A 19,782-nucleotide genomic window follows, 5' to 3' on the forward strand; every position below is an offset into this window, starting at 1 on the left:
GAAGGTTGCCACTCAAGTGGATAGAGCCATGTAAAAGGCTTATAGTATGTTAGTGATTAACAGGGGGTTTGAGTTTAAGAGTCGTGGTGTAATGCTGCAACTATACAGGACCTCAGTGAAACCACATTTGGAATATTGTGTGCAGTTCTGGTCACCTCACTACAAGAAGAATGTGGAAGCATTGGAGAGAGTGCACAGGAGATTTACCAGGATGCTGCCTGGTTTGGAGGTCTAATGAGGAAAGGTTGAGGGAGCTGGGGCTTTTCTCTTTGGAGTGCAGGAGGATAAGAGGTGACTTAAAAGTTTATAAGATGATGAAGGGGATAGATAGAGTGGATGTTCAGAGACTATTTCCTCGGGTGGATGTAGCTGTTACGAGGGGAGCATAAATATAAGGTTCGTGGTGGGAGATATAGTAGGGATGTCTGAGGTAGATTCTTCACTCAGAGTGGTTGGGGTGTGGGCTGCACTACCTACTCTGATAGTGGAATCAGACATTTTAGGAACTTTCAAGCAGTAATTGGATAGGCAGATGGAACACACCAGAATGACATGGGGTGGGATAGCTCGATCTTGACTTTGGACATAGCTCGGCACAACATCGAGGGCCGAAGGGCCTGTACTGTGCTGTACTGTTCTAGATTCTATGTTCTAAATGTACATTTTCTAAGAATGCACAAATTCTCTTTCTCAGCAAGATAGTGAATACTGTGCTGCCCCACTTGATGCTGAAAATTCATAACAAAGCAGAAAATGTTGTAAACACTCAGATTAGATCGTGCCAATGGAGGAATGGAAGAAATTCGTATTCCTGACATGGACCCAAGCTGACAAAGAGTCCACATTCAAAAAGCGTTCACTCATCTCTTCTCTTCACAGATGCTGCCCAACTCGTTTAGTATTTCCAGCACCTTTATTTTTCATATCAGATATATAACTGAACCATCTCATTCAAGAAACTATATTTAATGCAGCTGTGGAGAGGCACCTCAACTAGAGATGAAATGATCAAGCAAAGTTCTTAGTTCTTCCTCCAGGATGGGAGGTGCTGTGCAGAAGCATCTAAATCCTTTAGGAGACATTGCTTGTATTTTACTTTTGTAATGACTAAACATAGAACATAGAACGCTACAGCACAAACAGGCCCTTCGGCCCACGAGTTGCGCCGATCACATCAACACCTAAAATTCAACAACTGACAGACCAAAGACAGGTAAGCAGTTTGGATGCTGAGCGACCTGTTCCGCACTTCGGTATTTTCAGTTATGGTTTACATTTCCAGCAATGTTGTCAGAATATGCTAACTTCAGACTGTTTTAAGAGTAATGAAACTTAGCAGTGATTATGAAATGATATTTATGCAAATAAAAAAAATCCGACAATCGACCAAGGACCTTGTATTGATTTCTCACCTCATCTGAACTGAAAGGCTTCGGTTTGAGAGCTGGCACATGCACCTCCTCATACCCTTTGCGCTGCTTGCGGAATGAACCATCTGGTAGCTGACATCGCTTGTTTGCCATTAGATGACTGCCCTGTGCAAAGGCTAGATCCTCCAAATCCAGAACCTGTCTGGGAGCGAGAATCTAAAAGAGGGAATGAGGCCTAAATAACAGGAACCACAAAACGAACCTTGTCAACAGAAACATTTACTACCACTGAGGTGTGTTGTCTTCCATTTTCACAATAAAACTTGGTAACACTTTCTCAAAAGTTCTACTGGCTGCAGAGAATAATTGTTCTACCACACGTTCAACTGACTGCTCAACACTCCACTTTATTTCTCATCTTGATGACAACAACTTCAGCAATTGCTGATCGATTTGCAATCTTCTTCCTCAGAGATCTGTGCTATCAGCTAAGGCAACAGCTGAAAGGTCAATAACTCTAACACCAATCACGAATCCACAGTTCACCAAAAATCTATTGCTTCTTTGCCCATCAAAGAATCAAGGAGTTCTGCTGCAAACCGAGTGGAAGCGTCAATCCCAATGCTGTCTCTTGAGGTTCTGTGTATCTACAGGCTGAATGACTGAACCGCCTATGTCTCTGTTACTTATGCCATTCATTTTAACTGTTTTGAGGGTACATACAAATTCTTCTGATTTTTCTCTCTGAAATGCAGCAAGATACCACATGAACACGTTGTGCTATTACTTTCAATGACTGCTTTTTTTTTATATACCTGTCATATTATAAAGTTTGTGGAATAGAAGTTCATTTTGATTTCACTTCATACCCCCAAATTATTTATTTTTAAGCTGGTCTCCTGTGATATGGTTATATCGTTTACACTGTGAACGATCTGCTTGGGTCACTTCCTTTGATAATCTCGAGCATTTCAATCAGATCACCTTAGGTAGCTAGGTTTCTTGTTCATATTTCTAAATGCCGAGAATCTTCTTGATGACTTTGATTACTTGTGTCTCTCATTTCCAGTCCAATATTTAACACTGTGGTCATTCGGTCTCCTGATCTCCAACCCAATCTGAATCAGGGCTTGACCAACGCAGTATGAGTAATTTTAGTACAACAATCAAGTGCAGCCACCCTATTTAAGCATTTGTTCTCCCTCTCCCCAGTTACAGAGTCAAAATTTGTTCCGTCCTTCACTCAGAATTGGGGTCAGCTGAAAACATTTTTGTTCTACTATAATACACTGCAGTCCAGACTAAATTTAAAACCAATTTATCCCATTTTCACAAACCACAAATCTCTCTTCACAAGCTGTCCTACCATTGATTTGTGCTATTTGCTCTCATTTTACATTCTACATCACAACACCATTGTAGCTCAAAATGACACCAGCATTAGATTTTCAATCAGCCGAACCTCTCCTTCTCGATCGATATCCATTGCTTCGAGGTCTGTGTCCACACGTGACTGACGAACACGTTCTCTACGAGATCTTTCCTCCTATAAGAGGAATGGAAGAATTTTGATTTTGTTTTCAGTTAATAAAATTGCTGATGGTGAGGACAAGTGTGTTTTATAATTTTTCTGCAGTTTACCCGAATTATGTCCTCCTTTTCAGTCTCTTGAAGTTTATAAAGAACTTTGGAAAGCTCTGCATCTGCCTCCATCTTATTCTGAATCCTCTCCTTCTCTGCCTCACTCTGAGCACTGGCCAACAGCGTGCAATACAAAACTTCAAAGGTGAAATTGAGAACACAGTTAGCATGCAAGGAAAGAAGAGCCAGATATGAAAACATAAACATCTATGCGACTGAGGAAGTGGAATGTTTACTATTCCCAATTTGGATCAACACCACTCAAAGAGATAACCTCCCAGCTTGGTCCGTCATGAGCTCCTGTCCTTCAAATAATCTCTCATGGAAGGAGAAATTCTACAAGAGACTTCCCAGTGGTAGAACTAAACACTCTGGTCACAGTGATGCAACGCTGGCTGACCAGACTGTCCATATACAACACACCGCTACTCATGATGCTTGTTGGCTGGTGGAAAGAGTACTCTTTTAAGAGAGAGGGAGAGAGAATTTGAACCTCACAGTGGAGGCATATTTATTTTGTTGGATGGAACACAATCAAATTCAACTAGTTCTCTCCACTCTGCCTCAACTACAACCGCAGAAAAGTAGACACAACTACATCAGCCCAAGTCTGTCAGTGAAATTTATAATTGGTAAAGAATTAGCACTATTTTCTATCAACATGGGAGCTGGATTTTCATTGCCCAGACTGATTTCTTAACAGACATGACAGGCTTCATCACCCCATCATGTCAAAGATTGTGATTAAAGCCAAAGAGGCTTGCAAATTTCCAAACATCAGTTACAATCTGTATAAGCTGTCCAGGAGAATGCTTCAATGCCTGTCCTGAATCCATATAAACAACTGGCGGAGAAATGTTAGATCTAATTGTCTTCATATACCCACAGAAACAGTCTGATACTCACTCATCATCCGATGTTGTCTGAGGATCTTGATGAAATCAAAAGTGTTGAAACCAAGAAGCAATACAAGCTGATTCTCACATTCACGGTCATCACCAGCTGTCTGATGAGGAAAAAAATTAAGGCTTAAATACAAGTAAAGGAAATTTCAGGCAACTTCAGCTACATTATAAAGTGGACATTTTGTACATAAATTAACTAAATATGTTAAAAGAAATTATGAGCACTGAATATAAAAGGAAAGTGGGCTAACAAAAATTGGTCGAAGCATTGGGTGGCCTGCAGTTAGAATATGATATCCACTTCTGACCTCCATACCATCATCTTTTGGCTCACCTTTAGAATATCCAGCACTTCGTCAGCTTTCTTCTGCGACATGATAGCATCATCATAGAAGCGACTAAGCTGCCTCTGTAACCAGAAGGCATCAATGTCCCTAGGATGCAGGTCTTTCTTCTTGGCACTCAGCACATCTCCAGCAGCACCAAGCTAAAACGCAAACAGGACTTTGTGTTGTGCAGAATGCAATTCAATGACAAACCACTTTGAAATTTTAATTTAACCCATCTACAATTTTAGTTTGGACAGACCGCTCTTATTGGAGGTGACCACCGCTTGTCACATCATTCTGACATATTGTAACACCACTGCTTCATTTGAAATTGTGCTCATCCTGTGAGCTACTTTCTCTTAACAGGCAGCTAATGGTTAGTGATAGCCTCATATTCACAACACACCAGCATTTATGGCAGGACTTACATTAGCAGATAGTGTGCAGCTGATGTCTGCTTCCTCGCCTTCCGTATCCTCATCTGATGCTTCATCACGCACTTCACCAAATGCATCTTCATCTCCTTCCTGAAATAGGAATTGGAAAATGAAACAGCCAGAGCAAAATAAAGTAAAAGCAACCTAGGAAAAAAAAACAAAAACAGTTTACAGGTACCCTCAGTCATTACAAAAGTGCTCCTTCATGGAACTTACCACAGCAGGGGACATTTTGTGCTAACATCAATGACAATTGGTGGTGCAGGATGGTTGAACAATACATACTGTGACATCCCAAGCACATCATGTGCAAAGCCTTGTGATGAACACTTGCCTCCATTTTCACACAACGGTGATGCAGCATCAGTAACAAGCAATGTATAATGAATGGTATGGCTCCCTCCTGTACATGCACCATGGTGCTAATCTGAGTATCATTGCTGGACACGAGTTTTAACAAATTGAGATATTTGTGAGGTTACTTCATTTACCTCTTCATCGGATTCAAACTGTACATTCACTCCATATGTCTCATCAATGTTGTCATCTGAAAAAGGAAGGTATTTTAATTTCCAACCACTCAAAGCAGTTTGCTCGGAACCTTCTGTTTGATCGATACAACATAGGGAACAAGGACTGGGTTCAGGGTGGGGGAAAGCATTACGCAGGAGAAATAGTCGAAAAGAGTCAAATGATAGAACACTACTTGCTGCTGAATACAGACTGCAATTTATCAACACATGAATGCCATCTGTTTCTGTTAAATGAAAGCTCATTCTCAGCTCAATATCACCCAAGCAGTCTTATTGGCACGAAGTATACTGTTGTTGTTTTCTTTAAATGCAAAAATTACGGAATAATCATTAAACAAACAACTGTCCCCAATTAATCAACCGGATCTTAAGTGGCAAATAGAAGGTTGGTCCAATCTTTGGATCCAGAAACACAACAATCTGGCTGTCAAAACCCAGAGAAATCGATATTTAATGTGGACATTGATGTTTGTAATGTGCTTCTTGTAGTACTGTTGTCTCATTGTCTCATTAGTGGTGAAATCTTTCACAAATCAGTACCAGCAACTTGAGATACATGCAAGTTATGAGGGACGTGGATTTAAACTTTGTACTTCAGCTTGAAGGCAACTAATAAGAACTTGTCCAGCCCCAAAGGCTATAAGTACCGACTTCAGATATATATTACTCAAAAAAAACCATTGACATTAAAGAAAACATGATGTTGGACCGCAGAAATAAGAACATAAGAAATAGGAGCAGGAGTAGGCCATCTAGCTCTTCGAGCCTGCCCCGCCATTCAATAAGATCATGGCTGATCTGTCGCTGCTCAGTTACACTTTCCCGCTTTCTCCCCATAACCCTTAATCCCCTCTCTTATCAAAAACCCATCAACCCGCGTCTTAAAAATATTTAGCGAGGCAGCCTCCACCACTTCAACGGGCAGAGAATTCCAGAGATTCACCACCCTTTGAGTGAAGAAGTTTCTCCTCAACTCCGTTCTAAACCGCCCCCCCTTTATCTTGAGGCTGTGCCCCCTAGTCCTACTGTCTTTTTTGAGCAGGAAGAGTCTCTCCACTTCTATCCTATCCATCCCATTCATCATTTTATACGTCTCAATGAGATCTCCCCTCATTCTTCTAAACTCGAACGAGTACAAGCCCAGTTTATTCAGCCTCTCCTCATAGCTCAACCCCCTCAACTCCAGTATCAGCCTAGTAAACCTCCTCTGCACTCCCTCCAAGGCCAAAATATCTTTGCGCAGGTACGGCGCCCAAAACTGCACACAGTACTCCAGCTGCGGCCTCACCAATGCCCTATACAGCCGCAGCAAGACCTCCCTACTTTTATATTCAATCCCCCTCGCTATGAAGGCCAGCATCCCATTAGCCTTCCTGACCACCTGCTGCACCTGCAAGCTGGGTTTTTGCAACTCATGCACAAGGACCCGGAGGTCCCTCTGCACCGTCGCCTGCTGCAGTTTTTCGCCCCATAAGTAATAGTCCTTCCTACCATTATTCCTACCAAAGTGGACCACCTCACACTTGCCAACATTAAATTCCATTTGCCATTAGGAGAGAATTAGGAAGCATTGGTTGGACTAGGAGATTACAGGGACTAGGAACGTCTGAAATGTGGAGTTTTTTCAAGGAGCAGCTACTGCGGGTCTGTGATAGGTATGTCCCTGTCAGGCAAGGAGGAATTGGTAGGGCTAGGGAACCGTGGTGCACAAAAAAAGTTGATTTGTTGGTTAGGAAGAAGAAGGAGGCTTATGTTCGGATGAGGCTTGAGGGCTCGGGTAGTGCAGTAGAAAGCTTTAGATTGGCTAGGAGGGAGTTGAAGAGGGAGTTAAGAAGGGCTAGAAGAGGGCATGAGATGACTTTGGCTGATAGGATTAAGGAGAATCCTAAGGCGTTCTATAGGTATGTCAAGAACAGAAGGTTGGTTAGGGCAAGATTAGGGCCAGTTACAGACAGTAGAGGGAAATTGTGTGTGGAACCGGAAGAGATTGGAGAGGCATTGAACCATTATTTCTCTTCGGTGTTCACGCAGGACGATATGAACGTAGCTGAGGAGGTCACTGGGGTGAAGGGGTGTAAAATAGAAAGTATTGCAGTTGATACAGAGGATGTGTTGGATATTCTAGAAGGGTTGAAAATAGATAAGTCCCCTGGTCCAGATGGGATTTACCCTAGGATTCTATGGGAGGCAAGAGAGGTGATTGCAGAGCCACTGGCTCTGATCTTCAGGTCGTCGTTGGTCTCTGGTATAGTACCGGAAGATTGGAGGACAGCGAATGTTGTCCCATTGTTTAAGAAGGGGAACAGAGACTTCCCTGGGAATTATAGACCAGTGAGTCTTACTTCTGTAGTGGGCAAGGTTTTAGAAAGAATTATTAGGGATAGGATTTATAGTTATTTGGAGAGTAATGAATTGATTAGAGATAGTCAGCATGGTTTTGTAGCGGGAAGGTCGTGCCTTACTAACCTTATTGAGTTCTTTGAGAAGGTGACCAAAGAGGTGGATAGGGGTAAGGCAGTAGACGTGGTATATATGGATTTTAGTAAGGCGTTTGATAAGGTTCACCATGGTATGCTTCTGCAGAAAATGCAGATGTATGGGATTGTGGGTAATTTAGGTACTTGGATCAGGAATTGGTTAGCAGATAGGAGACAGAGGGTGGTGGTTGATGGTAATTATTCATCATGGAGTTCGGTTACGAGCGGTGTGCCTCAGGGATCTGTTTTGGGGCCACTGCTGTTTGTAATCTTTATTAATGATCTGGATGAGGGTATAGTTGGGTGGATTAGTAAGTTTGCTGATGACACCAAAGTCGGAGGTGTGGTAGATTGTGAGGAAGGGTGTCGAAGTTTGCAGGGTGACTTGGACAGGTTGCAGAGCTGGGCCGCGAGGTGGCGGATGGAGTTTAATGCGGAGAAGTGTGAGGTAATCCATTTCGGTAGGAATAACAGATGTGTTGAGTATAGGGCTAACGGGAGGACTTTGAATAGAGTGGAGGAGCAGAGGGATCTAGGTGTATGTGTACATAGATCCCTGAAAGTTGGGAATCAAGTAGATAAGGTTGTTAAGAAGGCGTACGGTGTCTTGGCGTTTATTGGTAGGGGGATTGAATTTAGGAGTCGCAGCGTCATGTTGCAACTGTACACAACTCTGGTGCGGCCGCACTTGGAGTACTGTGTGCAGTTCTGGTCCCCACATTACAGGAAGGATGTGGAGGCTTTGGAGAGGGTGCAGAGGAGGTTTACCAGGATGTTGCCTGGTATGCAGGGGAGGTCCTATGAGGAGAGACTGAGGGATTTGGGGTTGTTTTCACTGGAAAGAAGGCGGCTAAGAGGGGATCTTATAGAAACATATAAGATGATTAGAGGTTTAGATAGGGTGGATGGTGATAGCCTGTTTCCTCGGATAGAGAAAGCTAGCACGAGGGGGCATGGCTTTAAATTAAGGGGGGGTAGTTATAGGACGGATGTCAGGGGCAGGTTCTTTACCCAGAGGGTGGTGAGGGACTGGAATGCCCTGCCTGCTGCAGTTGTAAATGCGCCTAGTTTGGGGGCGTTTAAGAGATTGGTGGATAGGTTTATGGACGAAAAGGGATTGGTTTAGATTAGTGGGTCAATGTTTTTTTTTAAAAATAAGACTGGTCGGCGCAACATTGTGGGCCGAAGGGCCTGTTCCGCGCTGTAATGTTCTATGTTCTATTTCCTGGCCCATTCGCCCAGCCTATCTAGATCCTTCTGCAGACTCTCCACACCCTCCGCACAATTTGCCGTTCCTCCAATCTTGGTGTCATCAGCAAATTTCGACACCCTACACTCGGTTCCCTCCTCCAGATCATCTATATAAATGGTAAAAAGCTGAGGCCCCAGCACCGACCCCTGGGGCACTCCACTAGTCACCATAAATGAGTCACGTAACAAATACAGAACCAAGATGACTAGAAGTACTCACTGAGGGCAGAAGGCCCACAGTCTCCAGTTTGAAATAACAGCAGACTCCACATAAACAGCTGTGGGAAGAAGGATCTTGTGACACATGACAGAAATGGCCACCTTTAAACATTAAAATAGCAAAGATGCGATACAAGGCCTGGGTTTGTTCCAACGCTGTGCCTAACCAGCGCTGACGTGCAGACTGCTATACACCAGTGGTAGAAGACAGGATGGTAGAGCTAACATAATGAACATGATGGCGAGGGAAGGGCACGCTGAGTAAAATTTTGCCTACATATAAGGAGAAAGAAACACCTCAGTAGAGGCCTCACACCGTTTCAAACTACGCCGATATTGCGATGTTGACAAAAATCTGAAATGGAAGGAACTCTTTCTTACACTGAAGGGGAGAAAATGTTTCAACATATCTGGGATGGATTTATGGGAAGTAGTGGGGACTGAAGGTAATAAAAAGATAACGTAAAACAAACGGTACTTGAATTGGCATTTTGCTTACCTACTGATGTGGCAACTATTACAAAGATACAGTCCCTTCCTTGCCTTTTTAGCCCCGACAGTTTGGTCTTACATACCCATGTTCTGCACCTCTTTGTCTCCTCCGTAGTCACTGATTTTTTTTCCCAGATTTACCAGCACGTGGTAGCGCGTATCCTCCAACTGTCCCAGGAGCATTTCTATCTCTTTACGTCGCTCTTTGTCACGCAATTTATCGTTTTTCAGCACAGCGAGAACCTCATCTGCTGCTCCACAGAGAATATCACGTGGCTATGAAAGAAAACCCAATTAATGCAGAAAAAAATACACCCAATGAATACCTAAACAATAACCATATACATGTGAACATAACATGGTCCTTAATGTCTGTGACAAATTTACTGCTTTCCTTCTTCCACCTCAACATACATCACCTGATTGATTATTGCTAAACTTATTGATCCCACATGCACCGGTTTTGTAGAGGTGGCTATGTGGGACAAACAAGTCAATTAATATGGAACAAGCTGAAAGAGCAAAGGCCATTTCAGTCAAGGGAAAGAAGTGAATCAACTTTGTTTCAGTATGTGATGCTGTTTGCAGATCAGACAAAAAGCCGAAGAGTCTGAAGGAAGATTTAAGCATGCAAATAGAATTACAGGAAAATGAACATGCCAGGATGTAGTAAATAGGAATGTGAGTGATTCCCTCAGTATGATCTGGTGTCCTTGTATGTGATGTAGTTGATTTTAAAATTAAATTAATAGCTTTTGCCAGCACTCTGGTGTATTTCCTGTGATTTCTTACCTGGTCACCAAGCGCAGCCTGAATGAAGCTGAGCAGCACCTCATATGTCTCTCTGGTCTCTTTGGTTTTTGGTTTGTACACAATTCCAACCATTTCATCAATGCCCTCTGACAACAAAGTGTATCCTTTCATTTTATTCATGTCATGTCGGTCTTCATCACGCTTTCTCCTCCTGCATGACAAAGAACCCAATAATTTAAAAGCAAAGAAAATAAAAAACAGAACAGAATACAAATACATATTGTGCAGAAAACCATCTGGCTGACAGGATTGGCAAAGTAGCCAAGCAATCTGATTGGATATCTTCTCCTCTGCACAAAATGAAAAGCTGGAAAGACTAAAATTTTCCAAGCTCAGCTGAAAACTTGCAACAACTGTATGTCACAAATATTGATGAATGAATTGCTCCTGACATTGTACATAGGTAAATGTACTTTTATTTACATAGAGCTGCTGTGCTGGATAAAATGGATGCCACAACAGTTAGCACTTCAGGGAACTGGGTTCAATTCCAGCCTTGGGTGACTGTCTATGTGACGTTTGTACAATTTGCCCGCATCTGCATGGGTTTCCTCCGGGCGCTCCAGTTTCCTCCCACAGTCCAAAAATGTGCAGGTTAGATGGATTGGCCATGCTAAATTGGCTCTTAGTGTCCAAAGATGTGTAGGTTAGGAGGATTAGCGGGCTTACAGAGGCCTGGGTAAGATGCTCTGTCCAAGAGTTGGTGCAGTCTCGATGGGCCAAATGGCCACCTTCCGCACTGTAGGAATTCTATGATTCTATGAAGCGGCATTAATACTGCATCATTCATAATGTCCCCAAAGCATCTCCAACAGAAACACGTTGTCATTATTATGGAGATAAATACAGCAAGCTATCTATGGAAAACAAAAATATTAAATTAGAAAAGAGATAAGGCAAGAGATAGGAGCAGGAGGATAGACCATACTGGTCATCCAGCCTGCTCCACCATTCACTAGCATTATGGCTGATCTTGGGCTTCAACTCCACTTGCCTGTCTGCTCCCCATATCCCTCGATTCCTTGAGACCCCAAATGTCTATACTATGTTCTGAACCTTCAAGATTCTTTTGCATTTGGAGTGAACTGTAATGTCTGGAATGTGGAGGATATGATACAAACAATATGCCTGGATTTAAAAGCCAGTGTACACCCATAGCATTGCTTACAATATATCACAGGATGTGCCAAAGACAGATGTTTCTTCTCATGTAGTGTCCCAGCAATGAGATCCATAAGGCGTAATTATTAATTTAGTAATAGTCTCAAAACTCAATTTATTGTTTATTTATAAAGCATTATATTGAATTTCTTTGAACAAAATAATTTCTAGCCAGATTGACCAATCCTTACTGTATGTTTTCCTGTACTTAATTAGCTAGATTTTATCATTTAGTATGAATGATTTCAGCATATAAAGATGTCTTTGTTTTTCTGTTGTTGGTATAATAATGTTCCCAATTCTAAATAAGCAATGATGTGAGCGATACAAGTTGTGCTTACTTAGCCCGTCTCTCCTCCTGTAACTGTGGTTTGGTTCGCTGAGCTTTGTCGCCCATTCGGGATCCTTCCAACTTTCCAACCAGGGACAACACTTCTCCTGTAGGCTCATCTCGCCTTGTTCGATCTATCAGCGAGCGATCCGCTTGCAGTACAAGGTTGGAGTTCTACAATAAGAGATGAGGAATTAAAGCAAAAAGTTTGTTATAACTTGATATGCAATTGCTAACACAAATCTGCACCCAGAATCAGCATCTGCATATATATATATATATATACACAAGGCTGTACAAAACTCAGTTCTCAAGTAACAAAGTTCAAGAACTCTGAGAATTATTGGAAACTTCCACTTATCCCAGCCCAAGATACTGAATATAAAGAACTGAATATAAAGTACAAACTCTGGAAGGAGATAGGTGGCTCAGTGTCAATTTGCATTTTCAAAAAGGAGATGTATTCATATCACTTTAGAAAACAGAACTGAAGGTTACAGATGTGTGCAATTGTACTTTATTTTTGGTTGGGAATTGGTACAAATGTTGCATTTATTCAAGTTGGGGATCCACAAGACTCATGGGAGAGAATTCCAGAATAGAATAATGACAAAAGTTATTAGAAAACGACCTGAGTGTTCCCCTCAAAGCTGAGATCAAATTATCCTCTAACCTTCCAATTTACGTGAAATAGAGCTTTAATTCGTACAATTATAACATGGTTCACTCCTGGATGACATTTACAAGTTAAATCACAGTGACTGACATCCGTGCCAGTTTCCCAGCTCAGGACCAACTCCACATCCGTCCGCAATCCACCAAAGGCAGGTGAAGTCAGGCCTCCGCGCTTTGCACTCTTGTTTAATCCCGACCATTCTGTCTTCGCCGGATTTAGCTCGGGCAGAACCAACCGGCGCCCAATTTCCCCCAACCCTTCTCCAACTCTCCGTTTTGAAAGCCCCATCAAGAGCGGCCTTACTTACCGCTTTGTACTCATACTGCAAGCTACGAGCAGTGACATCCGCCATGGCTACCACTCCACTGGGCTCCTCTCACCGCCGGATGGCGCTGGAATCTGACCCCCGGCGGTGGAAGCTTTCGCTTCCGGGTGAGAACTGAGCAGTCTCCATGGTAACGGGCCTGTTCCAGGCGAAGGGAACCGACCGGAGTCAAGCCGACAGCGCCTCAGATCCGTGAGTCAGATTTTCTTCTCCCCGTTGAGGAATAATGAGGGTTTGCCCGGCCAAGATTAACAACCTATTTCCTTCCTCCCGTGAGGCAGCACAGTGGGTTAGCACTGCTGCCTCAAGGTGCCAGGTTCGATTCCCGGCTTGGCTCACTGTCCGTGTGGAGTCTACACCTTCTTCCCGTGTCTGCATGGGTTTCCTCCGGATGCTCTGGTTTCCTCCCACAGTCGCAAAGACGTGCTGGTTAGGTACATGGGCTGTGCTAAATTCTCTCTCAGTGAACCCCAATCGGTGCCGGCTTGTGGCGACTAGGGGATTTTTCACAGGAACTTCATCGCAGTGTTAATGTAAGCCTTACTTGTGACGCTAAGAAATAAACTTAAAATTTCTGTGATGATTGTGGCCCTGTTCCTGATTATAATACAAACTGGTTGTCGCAGCTCGCTCAGCCTACAGGGTGGAATCAGCTTGAACTTTCTTCATTCTGCCTCCAGTTGATTGTGAAAGGCACAAATGAAACAACCTGATTAAGATTGCTTGTCTGGGATCAGCTGGAGACCTGTCCTGAGTGTAACAGGAAACAAGAGGAGACAAAACTGAGTTGGATGTGGTGACATTGTGCTGTCTTTATCATAGAAATAGGAGCAGGAGTAAATAGGCCATTCAGCCCTTCGAGCTGTCAGGCTTGCTGTCGGAGATGGAAAAGGATGCTAAAGCTTTCTCTGACGCAAAACTGCCCCAAAACTGTTTACTTATATTCTGCACCCTCCCCAACCGTCCCCCGTATCTACTCTATGAATGGTATGCTTTGTCTGTATAGCATGCAAGAAACAATATTTTTCATTGTATACTAAGACATGTGACAATAATAAATCAAATCATTAAATAATTCAAACTGTGCTATGCATGTGTATCTGATGGAAGCTGTATGCATCTAACGAAAGCTGTATGTATTGTCACATCAACACGAATAAAGCTGAGGAACATAGTTCTAGTCCATTGTCATGATGGTTGTATCTGTTGTATAGCTTTTTTATCAGCAATTCACATTAAAATACCACTGATGCCTGTTCAATGAGTAATCCATGGAATGCAGAGAGGGGGGGGGGGGGCGCAGGGGGGCATGGTGTCACAGTGGTTAGCACTGCTGCCTTGCAGCACCAGGGACCTGAGTTTGATTTCTGGTTTGGCTCACTGTCTGTGTGGAGTTTGCACGTTCTCCCCGTGTTTGCATGGGTTTCCTCCAGGCGCTCTGGTTTCCTCTCTCAGTCCAAAAGATGTGTTGGTTAAATGCATGCTAAGTGGACATGCTAAATTTTCCCTTAGTGTACCTGAATAGGCACCTGAGTGTGGCGACTATGGAATTTTCACAGCAACTTAATTGCAGTGTGAATGTGGTCCGACGTGTGATGCTAATAAATAAAATTTTTTTAACATGTTTTCCATGATATTTCCTCATCTCATGTTTTAATGGAATGAATATGGGGCTGAAATTATGAGGGACTACAAAGTACATATTCAAGTTTAACCCCGGAAATATAATTCACTATTCATCTGACAGGAAACTGATGCTACATTACTATTTTATAAACCATTTAAAGTCGGAAATAGTCACAGATTACCAATGTGCCAATATTGAAAGATGGAAAAAGCAAGAGAATACATTCTTGTAATGTGATGAAAGTTCTGCAGTTCCCCCAAGTGCATATTAGGAACGATGAAGTATTAGCTGTCCCTGAGCCATAAACTTCATCACTGTCCCTGCCAATTGCAAAGGCTCAAACAGATTGTCTCTTTAGTCTCTCTGACTGAGTTAGCTTCTGATTCCATATTCTCTCCACCAGAAAGACCACGTTGTTCCGCCTCCAAGTTCAGTAAATTGGCACCTAGGATGAGAGTGTTATCTGCTGAGGCTGAAATAGCAAGAGTTTTGGTCTCCTAGAAAGTCAAGCAATAATGGAAACTGGTGAGATAGTGAATTTCAAGCTCAACATCAATCATGATTGTATTGAACTGTGAAGCATTGAATTGTAAGGGACTTTTGATCTTGTGCTCCTGTTTCTTATATTTCTGAGTTTGCTGACTTGCACTGGCTTTCAGCCCAGCATTACATAAGAACGTAAGAAATAGGAGCAGGAGTAGGCCATCTAGCCCTTCGAGCCTGCCCCACCATTCAGTAAGACCATGGCTGATCTGAAGTGGCTCAGTTCCACTTTCCCGCTTTCTCCCCATAACCCTTAATTCCCTTGCCTACCAAAAACCTATCTACCCGTGACTTAAATATATTTAGCGAGGTAGCCTCCACCACTTCAACCGGCAGAGAATTCCAGAGATTCACCACCCTTTGAGTGAAGAAGTTCCTCCTTAACTCTGTTCTAAACTGCCCCCCGCTTATCTTGAGGCTGTGCCCTCTAGTCCTGTTGTCCTTTCTAAGCGGGAAGAATCTCTCTATCTCTACCCGATCTATCCCCTTCATTATCTTATATGTCTCTATAAGATCCCCCCTCAGCCTCCTAAACTCCAATGAGTACAGACCCACTCTATTCAATCTCTCCTCATAGGCTAACCCCCTCATCTCCGGTATCAGCCTAGTGAACCTTCTCTGCACTCCCTCCAAGGCCAATATATCCTTCTGCAAATGTGGCGACCAAAACTGCACACAGTACTCCAGTTGCGGCCTCACCAGTACCCTGTACAGTTGCAGCAAGACCTCCCTGCTTTTATATTCTATCCCCCTCGCTGTCAAGGCCAATATTCCATTCGCCTTCTTGATCACCTGCTGCACCTGCAAACTGGGTTTTTGCGATTCGTGCACAAGGACCCCCAGGTCCCTCTGCACCGTAGTATGCTGCAGCTTTTCGCCTTTTAAATAATAATCCCTCCTACTATTATTTCTACCAAATTATTACCTCAATTTTATAATTACCATTCCATGTCTTCAAATTTTTCCATGGCCTTGTCTTTATAAACCCACTCCTGTTTGACAACTTCACAAAATCTCTGCACACCTTCAATTCAAGCTTCTTGTACATTCCTGATTTTAATCTCTGCCAACTCAATGCCCTCAAACACTTTGGCCCTAATCTCTGATCCAAATGTCTCTCTGCTTGAAAGGGTTAAATAGTCACACAAGTTTAAAAAAAGTCACACAAGGCCATTAGTCTGACAAAGCTCATAAATCAGATATCTGTAACTGGAAAATGGGAGTGATCCAGATACAAAAGTGAGCTTTACTATGACGTTTTCATGCTGATTGGATATAATGAAGCAAGTGTAAAGTGATTGTAATTGGTCTATGCTAATTACATGTTATCAATTTTGAAAACTACTATTGCCTTTGTATTTTGGAATATGCCACTCTGGCTAGCTACAGGGATGTGAACTGTCTCGCTTGCATTAAAATAGCTATTTAAGGGAACTCTGTTACTTGTCTGGTTACTCGAAAGGTGAGGTTGTGATCAATTAAAAGGCTGAGATCAAAGCGCGCAACACTGCTCATTTAAGAATCTCAAAAACCTAATTCCCTTAATCTCTTTACGTAATTAGGTGCCTTGGGATATTGTAGCACATTTTTTTCTTGGAATATAGTTTTTATTGCCCAACCATAATTGCCCCTGAACTTGTGATAGCGAACCAATTTCTTGAACCAGGAATTTGATCCCATGACAGTAAAGGAACAGTGATATAGTTAAAGTCTGGATTAATTGTATGTTGTACAGGCAACAAATAGTCATCTTGCCAGCAAGGTCTCATGGCCTATCAAAGAATGAAAACAACTTTCCATGTGTCATTGAGTAATTGGATAGTATAAAATATTGTACATCTTGCATTAAGCATAAAAATAAAAAGGGTAGAAATGCATAAATCTTCATAATAGGAAGTTATATAGGTATCTTAAAATATAGCTCAATTATGACTGATTCTAAGGAGTGTAAAAGAATGGGGAAACAAATATTTGGGTGTATTTAAAATAAAATTGTGGTTTAAAAGGATCAGTTTTTTTAAGGGTAGGTCGTGCCTCACAAACCTTATCGAGTTCTTTGAGAAGGTGACCAAAGAGGTGGATAAGGGTAAGGCAGTTGACGTGATGTATATGGATTTTAGCAAAGCGTTTGATAAGGTTCCCCATGGTCGGCCACTGCAGAAAATGCAGATGCATGGGATTGAGAGTGATTTAGCAGTTTGGATCAGGAATTGGCTAGCTGATAGAAGACAGAGGGTGGTGGTTGACGGGAAATATTCAACCTGGAGTTCAGTTACTAGTGGTGTGCCTCAGGGATCTGTTTTGGAGCCACTGCTGTTTGTCATTTTTATAAATGACCTTGAGGGTGTAGAAGGATGGGTTAGTAAATTTGCTGACGACACCAAAGTCAGAGGAGTTGTAGACAGTGAGGATGGATGTTACAGTTTGCAGAGGGACATTGATAAGCTGCAGAGCTGGGCTGAGAGGTGGCAAATGGGAGTTTAATGCAGAAAAGTGTGAGGTGATTCACTTTGGAAAGAGTAACAGGAGTACAGAATATAGGGCTAATGGAAGGACTCTTGGTAGCATCGACATGCAGAGAGATCTCGGGGTAAATGTGCAGAGATCCCTGAAAGTTGGCACCCAGGTTGATAAGGTTGTTAAGAAGGCATACAGTGTGTTAGCTTTTATTGGTAGAGGGATTGAATTTCGGAGCCGTGAGATCATGTTGCAATTGTACAAAACTCTGGTGCGACCGCACTTGGAGTATTGCGTACAGTTCTGGTCGCTGCATTATAAGAAAGATGTGGAAGCACTGGAAAGTGTGCAGAGGAGGTTTACCAGGATGTTGCCTGGTATGGTGGGAAGGTCTTGTGAGGAAAGGCTGAGGGACTTGAGGTTATTTTCATTAGAGAGAAGGTTGAGAGGTGACCTAATTGAGGCATACAAGATGATCAGAGGGTTAGATAGGGTGGACAGCAAGATCCTTTTTCCTCAGATGGTGATGGCTAACACGAGGGGATTTAGCTTTAAATTGAGGGGAGATAATTATAGGACGGATGTCAGAGGTAGGTTCTTTACTCAGAGGGTAGTAAGGGCGTGGAATGCCCTGCCTGCAGCAGTTGTGGACTCGCCAACTTTAAGGGCGTTCAAATGGTCAGTGGATAGGCATATGGATAACATTGGAATAGTTTAGTTTAGAGGGTCATTAGATTGGTTCCGCTGGTCGGCGCAACATCGAGGGCCGAAGGGCCTGTACTGCGCTGTAATGTTCTATGTTTGAAACATTGTCAGAAGCGTAGTTCAGTTTCTCAGATAAATTATCCATGAATTATCCACACATGATCAAATGTGCCTAAAATCTGGTCTATTTTCACAAAACACGGATATCAGTGTGTGCAGCCACAGCTCGTAATGAAGCATTGATAAACTTGTGATTGGAGAATTTTGCCATGACAGTGATAACTAAAGTCTGATAAAAATATTGAGAGCACCTTCTTACCAGCGCAACATAAGATAGGCTTTATGTTGAACATCATGTGACTAATGTCTTGTGCAATTAAGATAACCTCAGCATTAATAAGAAAGCTTATCCAAGTATTTACAAGTTTGTGGGACGACTTTGCAGTTATCTGTTTTTGCCAGGCAATGTTAATGGCTAAGGGTGCACAGATGTCCAAGTCCATTTGCTATTATTGTTGCTAAGCAATGTGACATGTGAGCCATTGGCTCAAATCCTCTTATCAACAGCAGCAGCAGTCCTTTTATCTGAGTGATCAACTCACACCCTTCTTTACTGCCGTCCCTGATGAGCGTCCAATCCAGTTTGTCATGTTATATGACAAGTACATCTAGTACTTGTACTTCCCATGAACTGTTTTTGTCATACTAATTCTCATCAGCTCTTCTTTTCCCACCTGACCTCCTTCAGCCATTACCTCAGAATTTTGCATTCATCCAAATCTAGCCTCTTGTACTTTTGCAATTTTCAGTATTGGCACCTGTGCCTTCAGATATTTAGGTCCTTAGCTCCAAGCTCATTTTAACCCTCTCTCCAGTTCAATCTCTCCTTCAGGGGCAGCCTGGTGGTTAGCACTGCTGCCGCACAGCGCCAGGGACCCGGGTTCAATGCCAGCCTCAGGTGACTTTGTGGAGTTTTCACATTCTCCCCCATGTCTGTATGGGTTTCCTGCGGGTGTTCCAGTTTCCTCCCTCATTTCAAAGATGTGCAGGTTAGGTAGATTAGCTATGCTAAATTGCCCCTTAGTATGAGGGCGATTAGCAGGGCGAATACATGGGATTACAGGGAGAGTCTTAGGTGGGATTGTTGTTGATGTCAGCTTGATGGGCTGAATGACCTCCTTCAGAACTGTAGGAATTCTATGAGGTCCCAGCACTGATCACTGTGGCAGTCCTCTGGTCAGTTTGCCAACCTGAATAACTAATTTATCTCACAAGTTTCCCTATCAAGGAGTGGAATCCCTGATTCATGCTAATATCACCCAAAAACCATGAACTCTTGTGCTTTTTTTAAATACATTATCTACTGCCTCCCCCTTTTTGCACCCTCATTCTCACATCAAGAGCTCTGAACAAATTTACCAATTTCCCTTTCACAAAACCATACTAATTCAATTATGTTTTGGTTTTTGAAATGCCCTGCTCTTGTCTCA

At 42.6% G+C, this 19,782-nt stretch overlaps 1 protein-coding gene across 1 annotated transcript in view; it reads right to left on the reverse strand.

Moving 5' to 3' along the window:
• Window positions 1-13,055, reverse strand: part of snrnp200 (small nuclear ribonucleoprotein 200 (U5)) — a 45,370-nt gene extending 32,315 nt beyond the window's left edge. Inside the window, exons 1-11 of the mRNA XM_080183856.1 lie at window positions 12,943-13,055; window positions 11,970-12,133; window positions 10,447-10,618; window positions 9,738-9,930; window positions 5,174-5,229; window positions 4,674-4,772; window positions 4,251-4,403; window positions 3,918-4,017; window positions 3,012-3,148; window positions 2,833-2,916; window positions 1,413-1,586 (exon numbers count right to left, since the gene is read on the reverse strand). Of these exons, the coding sequence (XP_080039982.1) occupies window positions 1,413-1,586; window positions 2,833-2,916; window positions 3,012-3,148; window positions 3,918-4,017; window positions 4,251-4,403; window positions 4,674-4,772; window positions 5,174-5,229; window positions 9,738-9,930; window positions 10,447-10,618; window positions 11,970-12,133; window positions 12,943-12,987 (1,377 nt within the window). The 5' untranslated portion in view covers window positions 12,988-13,055. The remainder of the gene's footprint in view (window positions 1-1,412; window positions 1,587-2,832; window positions 2,917-3,011; window positions 3,149-3,917; window positions 4,018-4,250; window positions 4,404-4,673; window positions 4,773-5,173; window positions 5,230-9,737; window positions 9,931-10,446; window positions 10,619-11,969; window positions 12,134-12,942) is intronic.
• Window positions 13,056-19,782: the final 6,727 nt, after the last annotated feature.

The sequence above is a fragment of the Carcharhinus amblyrhynchos genome, unplaced genomic scaffold, assembly GCF_965287045.1.
Source record: "Carcharhinus amblyrhynchos unplaced genomic scaffold, sCarAmb.v2.hapA scaffold_449, whole genome shotgun sequence".
NCBI classification, from domain to species: Eukaryota; Metazoa; Chordata; class Chondrichthyes; order Carcharhiniformes; family Carcharhinidae; genus Carcharhinus; species Carcharhinus amblyrhynchos.